Source organism: Talaromyces amestolkiae (genome assembly GCF_001896365.1).
Source record: "Talaromyces amestolkiae strain CIB chromosome Unknown scaffold8.1, whole genome shotgun sequence".
Lineage (NCBI taxonomy): Eukaryota > Fungi > Ascomycota > Eurotiomycetes > Eurotiales > Trichocomaceae > Talaromyces > Talaromyces amestolkiae.
In genome coordinates, this window is record NW_024468044.1 from 487564 (window position 1) to 499492 (window position 11929).

General features: G+C 43.5%; 7 protein-coding genes across 7 annotated transcripts; 3 read left to right on the forward strand and 4 right to left on the reverse strand.

Annotated features, from left to right (window-relative positions):
• Positions 1 to 239: 239 nt before the first annotated feature.
• BHQ10_004724 (uncharacterized protein) lies at positions 240 to 2143 on the forward strand (the record flags this gene model as incomplete). Its single annotated transcript, XM_040877121.1, has 5 exons — positions 240 to 264; positions 314 to 719; positions 795 to 1145; positions 1198 to 1778; positions 1839 to 2143. The coding sequence occupies 5 exons, from the start codon at positions 240 to 242 to the stop codon at positions 2141 to 2143; spliced, it is 1668 nt and encodes a 555-aa protein (XP_040733228.1).
• Positions 2144 to 2384: 241 nt separating this feature from the next.
• On the reverse strand, positions 2385 to 3507 carry BHQ10_004725 (uncharacterized protein; the record flags this gene model as incomplete). Its single annotated transcript, XM_040877122.1, has 3 exons — positions 2385 to 2636; positions 2708 to 3293; positions 3353 to 3507. The coding sequence occupies 3 exons, from the start codon at positions 3505 to 3507 to the stop codon at positions 2385 to 2387; spliced, it is 993 nt and encodes a 330-aa protein (XP_040733229.1).
• A 649-nt stretch (positions 3508 to 4156) lies between these two features.
• BHQ10_004726 (uncharacterized protein) lies at positions 4157 to 4541 on the forward strand (the record flags this gene model as incomplete). The annotated part of the gene is made up of 2 exons (XM_040877123.1): positions 4157 to 4261; positions 4320 to 4541. The coding sequence occupies 2 exons, from the start codon at positions 4157 to 4159 to the stop codon at positions 4539 to 4541; spliced, it is 327 nt and encodes a 108-aa protein (XP_040733230.1).
• Positions 4542 to 4947: 406 nt separating this feature from the next.
• Positions 4948 to 5368, reverse strand: BHQ10_004727 (uncharacterized protein; the record flags this gene model as incomplete). Its single annotated transcript, XM_040877124.1, has 3 exons — positions 4948 to 5105; positions 5165 to 5220; positions 5274 to 5368. The coding sequence occupies 3 exons, from the start codon at positions 5366 to 5368 to the stop codon at positions 4948 to 4950; spliced, it is 309 nt and encodes a 102-aa protein (XP_040733231.1).
• A 666-nt stretch (positions 5369 to 6034) lies between these two features.
• Positions 6035 to 6989, reverse strand: BHQ10_004728 (uncharacterized protein; the record flags this gene model as incomplete). The annotated part of the gene is made up of 3 exons (XM_040877125.1): positions 6035 to 6234; positions 6292 to 6867; positions 6926 to 6989. 3 exons carry the CDS (start codon positions 6987 to 6989, stop codon positions 6035 to 6037), a joined length of 840 nt encoding a protein of 279 aa, XP_040733232.1.
• A 582-nt stretch (positions 6990 to 7571) lies between these two features.
• Positions 7572 to 8275, forward strand: BHQ10_004729 (uncharacterized protein; the record flags this gene model as incomplete). Its single annotated transcript, XM_040877126.1, has 2 exons — positions 7572 to 7870; positions 7927 to 8275. 2 exons carry the CDS (start codon positions 7572 to 7574, stop codon positions 8273 to 8275), a joined length of 648 nt encoding a protein of 215 aa, XP_040733233.1.
• Positions 8276 to 9094: 819 nt separating this feature from the next.
• Positions 9095 to 10960, reverse strand: BHQ10_004730 (uncharacterized protein; the record flags this gene model as incomplete). The annotated part of the gene is made up of 7 exons (XM_040877128.1): positions 9095 to 9504; positions 9557 to 9865; positions 9935 to 10071; positions 10149 to 10563; positions 10616 to 10735; positions 10794 to 10859; positions 10915 to 10960. 7 exons carry the CDS (start codon positions 10958 to 10960, stop codon positions 9095 to 9097), a joined length of 1503 nt encoding a protein of 500 aa, XP_040733234.1.
• Between the last annotated feature and the right edge of the window lie 969 nt (positions 10961 to 11929).

The following is an 11929-nucleotide window of genomic DNA, read 5'->3' on the forward strand; positions in this document are numbered from 1 at the left end:
AAGCTGTGCAGCATGCATGTAGAACGGAGCTAGCGGGGATTTTTCGAGAGCAATTCTTCAATGCTTACTGCAACGTTGTCCTGCAACTGAGAAAAAAGAAAAAGCCGGTAAATCGAGCCCTATTCTAGCTTTCAAGGATTTTTCGAGGCCATCTACTCGACGCAATGACAGAGTACACGGAAGTTCTGATATGTGGCGGAGGCCCTGTTGGGCTACTGACAGGCTTGGCTCTTGTCAGAATGGGGATTTCCACTGTTGTCATTGGTGAGTTGTAAGAAGCATTTACATTCGAATAGACGACTCACTTCAGTAGACAAGAGCCATAAAACAAAACAGGCCAAGTATGGTAGAGCAGCCACCGTCTATCCACGAACATCTGAGATGTTCGATCAATTAGATGTCCTGGAGCCACTTGTACAGATCGGTTATGTCAGTCGCCACTATGTGAATTACAAAAATGGTAAAAGATCCGGCCCGGGAGGCTACAATATGCTATTGAGCCAAATGCACGACACTTATGCCGACTTCGTGCTCAATATTCGTCAAAAATATGTGGAAGAAACTGTCCAGGAAGCTTTCGAAATCCAGGGCGGGAAGTTTTACGAAGGCACTGAACTTGTGGATTTTCTGCTGGATGTCGAAGATCCTGACTTCGATGACTATGCCGGAACGGCGACAGTCAAAGATATCTCTAATGAATCACAGCGGCAAATCTCATTGTAAGCTTTTCTTAAGATATTCTCATTTACCACGACATGATTTTTAGAGGCACTTATGCTAATCGTAGGTTGCAGCAAGTATATTCTTGGTGCAGATGGTACCCGCTCGATCGTTCGAAAGCTAGCCGATATACCATTCGTCGGGGATAGCACCGGAATGAAATGGTTTCGTATAGATGCTGTGATAAAGACAGACATGCCCGACCACCGCTCTGGTCTTCTATCTATTGAATCGCAGGCACATGGAAACGTTCTATGGATGGCACTCGATCATGGACGGACACGAATTGGATTTGCTTTGCCACAAAAGCTATTCGAAAAGTATGGAACTGATCTTACTGAAGAACAGGCCAAGGAAGAAGCGAAAAAGGCCGTTGCTCCTTTTACGCTTGAATTTGAACATGTTGACTGGTGGACACTTTACAGGTACTGACTCTTATGTTTCGAGGCTTCAAATTTCCTGCTAATGCTTGACTAGTGTAAGTCATAGGGTAGCCGAGACATTCAGAGCACATCGCAGGGTCATCTTAGTTGGAGATGCATGCCATTGTCATTCTTCCGGTACAGGCCAGGGCATGAACACTGGAGTTCATGATGCCGTCAACCTTTCTTGGAAACTCGGGGGTGTTCTCAAGGGCTGGTACGACGATTCAATCTTGGATACGTACGAGGTGGAGCGAAAACCAGAGGCGCAGAGGGTTATAGACAACGACAAAACTGTTTCTGCTCTCATCACTGGCAAAATTCCCGATGGGATGGGTAGTCCTGATGCAAACCCCAATGAACTTTTACAGACTTTTCTGGACTCTATCAATCGCTTCAGTATCGGACTTGCAATTCACTACAAGCCAAGCATTTTGAATCAACACTCACATGTAGGTCGCGTGCCCTCTGGTCATAGGGGTCCTGATCTGCTACTTGCTCGACCTGGTACTCGCACACCTGTTCGCTTGTATCAGATCACTAAGAATGTGGGAAAGTTTTACGCAGTAGTTTTTTCTGGCAATTCCGCGTTGACTATCGGGGGCTTACGAAAGCTTCGAAATTACCTGGACAGTAGTGAGTCTTTCACTAGGCGTTTTCCAGATATGGTCAATTGCATAACCATAATACCGGGAGACGCCCCATCAGCGGATGAGTATCTTGGAGTAAAACGCTTCGGTCCTGCATTCTACGACACAAACCTGGCAGCAACGCGGTACGGTTTCTCTCCGGCTGCAGGTGGCATAGTGATCTTAAGACCTGATGGCATTGTTGGATTCTCAGCACAGTTAGAAGAGGGAGCTGAAATAGGTGCGTATTTCCAAGGTTTCGTCAATATGGAAAGAGAGAAAAAGACGTTGGCTACCAAGTCCTCGAAGAAGGTCCCAGAGACAGGAATGAAAGAGGTTGAATTTGATATGGAAACAACGAGATCTTTTTAGGCGTCAAAGAAGATAGATCATTAGAGGCTTGTCTTTTGGGAAGTTATAATTTACATTAGTCTACCTGTTTCTCAAATTGTTCTTGTTTCGACAATTTTTTTCCATTGGCCTATCCTTCCTACTTAAGTACTTGATGATGTTTAGCATTACTCCTATCAGATCAAAGCTATATCTATCAAATGAAAAAATTTCGGACAATAAATCATCTTCATGGAGCTATGATGAACATACACATTTCCACCTAGTGCTTGAGGAGCAATTTACCGGTCGTGCCGCGCGAAACCACGTCTGTATGTACTGTAGCAATATCTTCCAGGGGGTAGATCTTGTGAATATGAACCTTGCCTTTTCCTGAAGCGATGAAGTCTAAAAGTTGGCCAACGTAGTGGTCGACTTCGTCTCGTGTGAACACATAGTTTTGAAGAGTCGGCCTCAGCAATTTCACGTTCTTAGCCATCAGCTTGAAAATTGGGACAGGTGGAACACCTCCGGACTGAATTGCAAAAAGATTGCAGCAGTTAGCATCATTCAAAATTTTCTTTTAGTCAGAAAATTTATGCTTACCGAGTTTCCGAAGCTGACAACAGTTCCTTTTCTCACAACAACCTCAAGGTCATTCTCAAACTGATCCTTTCCAGTTCCGTCAAACACTACGGCAACACCCTCCCCACCAGTTATAGCCTTGACCTGGGCAACAACGTCTTCTTCAGCATAATTTATTAAATATTGTGCCCCGTTCTTCTTGGCCAGTTCCAACTTCTCCGGTGTGCTCGCAGTGCCGATGATCTTGGCACCGACCTCCCTCAGGAATTGGCACAACCACAAACCGCATCCTCCGGCGGCAGCATGGACAAGCACCCATTCATCTTTCTTTACTGGATACGCCTCTTTGATTAAGGTCAAGGCAGTCAGACCTTGCACAGCTGCAGCGGCGCCGAAACCCTCTGGGATCTCTTTTGGAAGGACGTGTACTCTCAAAGATGGTACGGCAGCAAACTCTCCATAACCACCCATAGCACCAAACCATAGCACGCGATCTCCAACCTTGAGATCATATGTGTTTCCACTACCGAGAGCAACAATTGTACCCTCCCCTTCCATGCCCATTATGCCGGGCAAAGGAAGAGGGTAAAATCCGGTACGAAAGTATCTATTTAATGAATTGAGTGTGAGATTGATTCTACACTATTAGTTCAAGAAAATACTTACGTATCAATAAAATTAACACCAGCAAAGCTGTTCTTGATAAGAACCTGGCCTTCTTGAGGAGTAGGAACCGTAAGGTCGGTCTTGTATTCCAGTACCTCCGTACCGCCGGTTTTCTCGATAACAACGCCTTTCATGGTCTTCGGAATTTCCGCCATTGTGACTTCAGTACTTATTTCAATTGATGAATATCAAGAATATTCTTTTTTATTCACTTGCTGAATAGAGATCGGATACAATTGTCTAGAAGTATAAACAAACCTCAAGCACTGCGAAACTTTAAGCCGTAGACATAATCACGCAAAATAGTCCCAATCTGACCCCCCTGGCTTGATAAGATGATACGAGTATGCCCCGCAACTACGTAATGGCTCTTTGGATAATGAAACGTGTCGGAGTAATGTTCTGCAGGTACCGATAATGACTTGTAATAAAGGCGGCATTCCCGGTCTGATGGCCCTGAAAACGCTAGTAACGTAATTTTACCATCATACACGCTACCTAGGTATTGATGTAACAGAGTAATTAATACGGAAATACGAGGATTAGAGGTGATGATAGATACGGATTCAGTCCACTCTCCGAATACATTTGTCAAGCGGACATCATGCAATAGGTACAGGTATTTATCAGGGTTACCTAGGCACTTTACCGAAGATGATGATAGCCCCTCACTAAATTTACATTCATTCTGATCGCTTGTTTGATATAAAATGGTGATACACCTAATGGAAGCGACTAACCATTAGACCAGTCAAACCGGCACAATTCGTGATACTCACTTGCAAGCCTCCAACGAAAGTTAAAATGGGTGGAACGATTCTCCGTGTGACAATGTTCAAGATACCTGAGAAGGAAAATCAGCTCAAACTTGCCGAGAATTACAAGAGGCTATCTACAGAAGCTTTAAAGGTATGCCCTCTCCTGTTAGGAAAGTTGGGAGAGCTGCTGTAGGCTGATATTCAAGCAGGATGGCAAACCATACATTCTTTCTCTCCAAGCGGGTCCGACTATCGAAGATCCACGCTCAAATGGTTTCACCTTTGTGGCAAAGACGGAATTTGCAAGCCTTGAAGATATGAAATACTATGACGATGAGGATCAGGTTCACCTGTCTCTCAAGAAGACTGCGTTGCAGTTAAACATTCAGGAAATTGTCATTCTTTATGCCGAGCCATTGGTTACACTCTAGATTTATGGCGGCTTCTGGATTAGGATTTGAGGGCATTTTTACTTCTCTAGCAATGTGCATACATGTCATGAGTACTCAATAAACATATACTTTCTATAAAATGTATGTAATCGAGCAACCAAAGTAGCCACTGTTATCAGGGGATGTGATATGAGAATTATGTAACGTCTTTCAAGTAACTTATACGCAGCGAGGATATGTAAATACGAAGGACCAGTTAATGGATTATAACGGTGACTATCATTCAAAGTGAAGTGCACTTTTAAAATCCTTACTATCGTACTCTCTTGTCTTTCTATCAAAGAAATCCAGCGCTGGTGTCTTTTACCGGAACCATTTGAAGGGATAAATTTGGACCTAAGTTCAGAATTCCATCAGCATATAACTTTCCAGAGACCGAAAGTATCTAGCAAACCTTGCTCAAGTCCCAAACACCATTTGCATTGTAGACATCAGCCTTCAATCGTTCAACGACTTCTTCTTTTGTTGCTGCAAGAGCTACCATGGCGGAACCAATGATTTTGAGAGGCTCTCCTTCTTTTGGTACGTCAGAGAGGAAAGCACCTAAAGCAGTCAATTTGAAATGTTTTCAAAGTTTAATCTTGAGTCTATTGGACACTCACCACCCATCTGCCAGAAGCCAGATTTTAGACCTGGCTGCAAACCTTCGAAGTGGGACCTTTTCGAGATATTAAATTGCCTGTGCAACATGGTTTTGAAAGGCATACGTACTGTCTGACTGCCATGCGCTTTTCGAGAACATCTGCATAGTCTGGAGCGACTATGAGCCATTCATACTTTGGGGGTTCCTGTGTTTCTGTGGACATTTTGATGGATCGATTGCTTATTCTTGATCTTTTGGTTGTGATTCCTACTTTTGAGCTGACGACGAACTTTGCACTTATAAATCTTTCGATAAGAAGAATTCGCAATGAGGGGTAATTCAGAGACTTGTCAAATGTCTGTTCAGTCGAAGCTGATTAATATTGATACAGGAAAAGCTTTAATAGTGGTGTGAGATGTTCAATTACGTCAACATACATACTACTAGCAGCTTGGTAGTTTTAAATTCGTATTTACCGACGTATGGTAATAATACATCGTACTCTTCTTTCATTTTCCGCCCCCTAAAGGGTAGGCTATTTTGTCTTTGGACATGAGATATGCCCGTCTTGTAATATAACGAAACTTGAAGAAAAGTGGACTTTTCGTAAGATTTGCACGGAAATGAACTACACCGTGCTATCCATTTTTTGAGACTTTATCAAAGGCATGAAATACTGCATCATATAGATATGAAATGAATGATACGACTTGAGCTAGTGACTCGTGTTTTTGTCAGTCTATGACTCCACAAGATGTTCTCTATCACAGGTATTGTCATTAACTCTATGTTTAAGAGTAGCGTCCTATCAGACACAATTTCTATGAGATCTACTGAGAACACAATCCAGTATGCTGAGGGGAAACCCCAAAACTCCTGTTAGCTCACTTCAATAGGAGGATGGCACAACGCCTAGCCTTCCACCATCACAGACCAGCACGCTCCCATTCAAGTATGCTCCAGCCTTGGATGTAAGATAGAGAATCATCCCAGCAATATCTTGGTCTTCGCCGGCGCGTCCTTCCGGGACTAACTTGCCAACATCATAAGAAGTTGATGTCATTACAGACGTCATTTCAGTCATAAACACTGTATGTATGTATGTCAGAAATGCAGATACTTTTATTCTTTGATGGCAATGCTTACAGCCAGGGGCAAGTATGTTGGCCCGGATACCAAAAGGAACCAATGATGTCGACAGCTGCTTCATCAGATGTGTACTAGCAGCCTTACTCTGTCCGTATGCAAACCGAGCGGTCGGTGCCAGGCGACCAAATCCAAGTGTGCTGCATGTTGCTATTACTTGGCTTCTCTGCGAAATGTTCTTTTTCTCGTTTCCGAGATGTAGAAGCTTCAGGAAAGCAAGACTAGTATACCAATATCCTGCAGTGTTCACCTCGAATGTCTTTGTATAGTCCTCGACTTCATGTTCCCAATTTATCTTGATGAATTCATCAAGAGTGCTTGTAGGACCGAGCTTGGTTGACTCAGGACCTCCAGTACCAGAGTTGCAAATGAGCACATTGAGATAACCAACTTCTTGTTGCACTCTATCGGCGCTTTTCTGAAGGTCTGATTTCGATGTGATATCACACTGTATAGGAATGATGACATTGGGATTAAAAGCTGCGCATTCTTGAAGGGCTTCTAGTCGACGACCGAGGATGTATACTTTCTCGGCACCATTAGTAGCAAAAGCATGCACCATGGCACGACCGATACCTGCGGAAGGTAGAATGAGTTCTAAGCCCACAATGGACGATAAAGATCGAATGCACACCTGAACCCCCGCCCGTAACAACAGCTACAAGGCCTTTCACACTGAATAGTTCTGCTGCCTCCATGTTGTATTTCACAATGTAAAACTTGCTCCGAGGCACACTGAAAACTAGAAACGGGGGGTGACGGATTGACTCAAGGAATCGCTTCTTCAATTGAATATCAATTTTTTCTAATGATAGCTAGATGACTCAATTATTCATAGCTCCTTTACCGTTATATGAAATATTTCCGTAAATCAGCGATTGCGCCATGAGATATCATGTATGGACCCTGAATACGATGTTAAAAGATGTTCTGCGGTAACGTAATCCGGTTACAATACTGTACTTACAATACATGCTTACCACGTTTCTTTATACAGGTACCGGATTGGTAATGTTACACAGGGCGGCGTGCGGGACCAGGCGGACCGCACTTAGCCCTAACTCTCTTACGCTTATTGAGACCTAGTTCTTGAACTAATACTTATTTTTTCCTCAACATGATTCCCCGTTCAGCTATTCCATTTCTTTCCATCTGACGTTGGTTCCCAATATCAAGACGTAGTAATTTATGAATAAGAAATAGTCGCCGAGTTCAATTCGATAATCGAGGTTCTCAGGTTCCATTGTAAGCATTAGTGCCAGTCCCCTAACATTGCTGCAATGGGTTCTACAAAAAGAAATCAGTCTGTTATTCTTTACTTTGGTGATCAAACCGAAAAGAACATTCCGTTTGAGGAACTCTTCGCATACTCCCAAGAATCTGATAGGACGAGGCAGTTTCTGCAGAATGCTCTTCGTTCTATTCAGCTCGTGACTGAGACTCTAAATGAGCCGGAAAGGTCCAAATACAAGTTTGACTCGTTCGAGGAGGTTTCCAAGCGGCTAGCAGCGGACTCTTCGCCAGATGTAGTCTTACGGACTATAGTCTTATGTGCAGCTCAGCTAGGTTACTTGATAGCGTATGCCAGAAACCATGGATTGATGATTGCCTGATTCTTACTGACATCCTCTGCAGTGTTTTAGAGAAAGATGAAGTATTACGTGACACATGGGCTGAACAAAAGACCATAATCGTTGCCTCATGCGCTGGTCAACTACCAGCTGCCATAGCGGCCAGTTCCCACTCACTAGATGAGCTTGTCGATCTCGCCCCAGAGACTGTAGCAATTGCGTTTAGAATCGGCATGGATGTGGACCGACGAACGGCTTCACTTGGCGATGACCGTAGCCAAAGCTGGGCTAAAGCTGTTTTCGGTGTTTCGGCACCCGATGCACAGAGGGCAGTTGACAAGTTTCTCCTAAGTGAAGTAAGTCGATTTACAACTTGCCGCGCTTCCCTGGCCGACCTGAAATGGCTAAACTAAGATTTTACAAGGGCATTAATGCAAGGAAAGGAGTATATGTTGCTGCAACTTCTGCCTGGGCGACTACTGTCGTGGGGCCACCCCCGGTACTGAATCTTTTCTTTTCTAGAGACCCGTTCAATGGTGCACGTCAGGTAGATCTTCCTATCACGGCAATATTTCACGCATCACATCTCGACAGACCAGATACTACCGCTATCATTGGAACAAACCCTGTCTTCCGAGGGTTTGCATTGAAAAATCCAAATTTCTTCTCTTGTTCTTCCGGTTTGCCATTTCAGTCTCAGAGCTTGTCAAATCTCATAGAAGAAGCAATTCTGAATATAACACACAGAATGACTGATAATGAGAAGATGTTTCGTGAGGTACAGGCTGTGATAGTGGATCAATCAGTTTGTATCAAGCCCATTGTTGGTGAGAGCGGTGGTGAACGACTTAAAAAAGTGCTTGTGGCATCGGAGGCTCATGTTGAGAAAACCTCTCTCTTTGATAAGTAGCTCATAGAGTCTAAAGTCGTACAATTTTGAAAAATCAAATGTACAATCGATAAAATCAAATTAAAATTCAGCCTTTAAAATATACACTTTACTATTGCCAGAGAGAGATTTGCTTCATCAATTTTTATGATAATTCTTTTACATTATTTGATGGGGTTGCAAGGAGTATAATGTATAATTTTGATGTATTCACAGGATGTACAGATACACAGCGAGAGCTTTTCTAGAAGGATATTATCGCAATGAAGCAATAAATCATTTTATCCAGTTTTTCCATCTTGGATACATAGACCACATAACATGTAACCGTAATCATAACAATCTAATTCTGGAAGATTCCTGAGAGGTATTGGCCAGCATCTTCTCCGACATAGCCTACATAAGCATCAGGTCGGATCACAACCCCATGAACCCATTCAGGCAATGGTGTACCATTATATGATAGCGTTTTGGAAGCTACCTCCTGTTCTTCTGTATGATCATCAGCAGCTTTATCGTCAATGATTAAGTCCCAGACATTGGAGAATGGCACAGCAGCCTCCGGAATCTTGACTTCGGCGTTATTGACGCGGAGGATCGTAAATGAGCTGTATTTGAGAACTTGATACAAACGAACTGTGGCACCATCACCACGGGTGAGGGTCAGGTCAGGACAACGATATCCTGGTACAAAAGGGTCGGCATCCGCTCCTGAAACGGTCTTCGTATCTCTCAAATATTTGATTCCTCCTCCTATACATTGGGGTCAGTGATATAAAGCGTTCAGTGTATCTTCAGACTTTACCTGTGATATAAGCTGCGTTTTTCTCCACGATCTCCACGTACTCTGTAGCAGTTCGCAAGGTACTACGGACCAATTTTGCAGCAACGGAGAGCACATCAGCAGCAATATGTCTTCGCTCAAGTTCATAGGTCTTGACCAAGGACTCGTAGCCTTTAGTACCCAGGTACAACCTCCAAACTAAGGCGAATGCATCTGAAATTCCCGTGTTCAAGCCTTGTCCACCATTGACAGCATGTACATGGGCAGCATCTCCTGCGAGAACAATACGGCCGCCAGGTGAGAAATACGACCTTGCCAGACGTTCCTTGACTAGTAAACAGTAAATCAAGTCAGTATGAGGAACACAGCTCATATGTTAGATAAGACAGAAGCTCATACTTTCGAACGTGCTAAACCACTCTGTTTTCGGGAAGTCGACCCTATAAGGGGCCAAGAATTTGCGAATCTCTTTCTCGGAATTTTCCTGTGTGATTTCATCGTCTAATAAGATATAGAATCTTGCCAGTCCACGTTCCCTAGGTTTCGAAAGAGTTGTTGGTTAGATGTTATCCCCGCTTGTGAAGGACTGCGTTGAGTGGATAAACAAACTTACCGAGGAATCCACGATACTCTTGCTTGACCATCAACTTGGAAGGTAATGATTTCTGGACATAAAGGAAAGTCTGTGTCCAAGAATGTGTCAAGCACGGCCCACACCATTTCTGGCTTGGTACCTTCGAAAGGGATATTCAGAATTTGGCGGGCCTTGGACCTAGCTCCATCTGCACCAATGACATATTTGCTTTCAACGATCATGTTATCAAGTACAGCAGTTACTTTGTCTTCTGTCTCAATCAGGTCTTGAAGTTGGCTCTTGTATATGACTGGAGTATCCAAAATCTTCGCAAGATGCTGCATAATAACAGGCTGTCCAAGCATGAGAAAGTTTGGATATGTGGTGTGCTTTAGTGACGTCCACCAGTGGCTCTGTCGAGAAATGAACTCCCCATTTGCGAAAGTCGAACTTGCTGTTTTTTTATTAGTCGTAATTATATCTCTAGACAGCATTGACTCTCTCACTATTGCATTTCAGACCAAGTTCTTGCAGACTTGGAAGAATACCCAGCATATCAAAATAATCTTGTGTTCGACTGTTCAAGGCGTCGGCGCGGCCGACTTTGAGGGGTTCATCTCCTTGGTCTTTTGTTGGACGATGGTCAGAAAAGGCACTTTGACAGATCCCAAGATATGAACTCACCAACAATGCAGACAGTCAATCCAAGCTGTCTTGCAAGTACGGCACTCGCCAAGCCGGTGGGACCAGCTAAGTTACTTGTTAGGGAGCATATTCAGCATCAACTAGAAATATGATTTCTTACCACCGATGATGGTGACATCGACAGTCTTTGTTGGTGAACCTGACATGTTGATGTTGTGGAATACAAGAAAGAAGTGTTGTTTGTGTGATTCGGGCACTTGGAATTGATCGAGGTAATTCAACAAATCTCTGAGCCTCGAGTTGTATGACGACTGGATGCTCTTCGAAAGTAATGCTTGCAGGCTCCCACTTGTCAAATGTCTCGACTCTGAAAATTCTATAAACGGTGATTTTCGATGCACTCGGTGAAAAATCCTTGAATAGGAAATAGCGTACTCATCAGCTGTTCGTGCTTAATATTATATTCAAAACTTGCGTGACGACATCAATCGCGTTGAATTACGAGGCCATCAGCGAATATGAAGCGTTGATGAAGCTTATAATTGCGTAGCGGCGATCGTATCATCCCTGCTGAATGCTTAGATCGAGAAATAAGTCACTATCATATTTGCAACTCATTAATGGTAGGTGTAAGTCTTGCATTAGACCACTTTTGCCGCAATCGAGATCGATAGCAACATTCCGGCAAAGGCCGGCTTACTTCGCCACGGTCTCGAAGAAAGAGAACATCATCGGTTTCCCTTTCGGTCTTGGTCTCAAACAAAGCTCATCGACTGATCTATGTGGGATTTTCGTATTTGGACAATGTCCCCTGGCGTCCTGAAAAATACCACTTACATCTAGTGGTTATTACCAAAACATCGGGGTTCTGTCATATAACACACGACGGTAACATCACACTAGTAATGGTATGTTATGTATGGTACTGCTTTAGCCTCATAGTCATCTAGAAGAATCTCAAAATTCGGCGTAACTTTTGACCAATTTCAACGGATAAGATTCATTAGTCCAGTCTCGACCTAGGTCACTCTTGCAATTGGCCTCCTCAACCTCTAGCCGTCCTTACGGAAAAGCCAATGAGGTTCACATATTTCACGTAACTAGAACAATGTGGCGCCATTACAGCGTCGAAGGATCATTTGCATGTCATTCAGGTGTTTCAGCTGGATACGAAC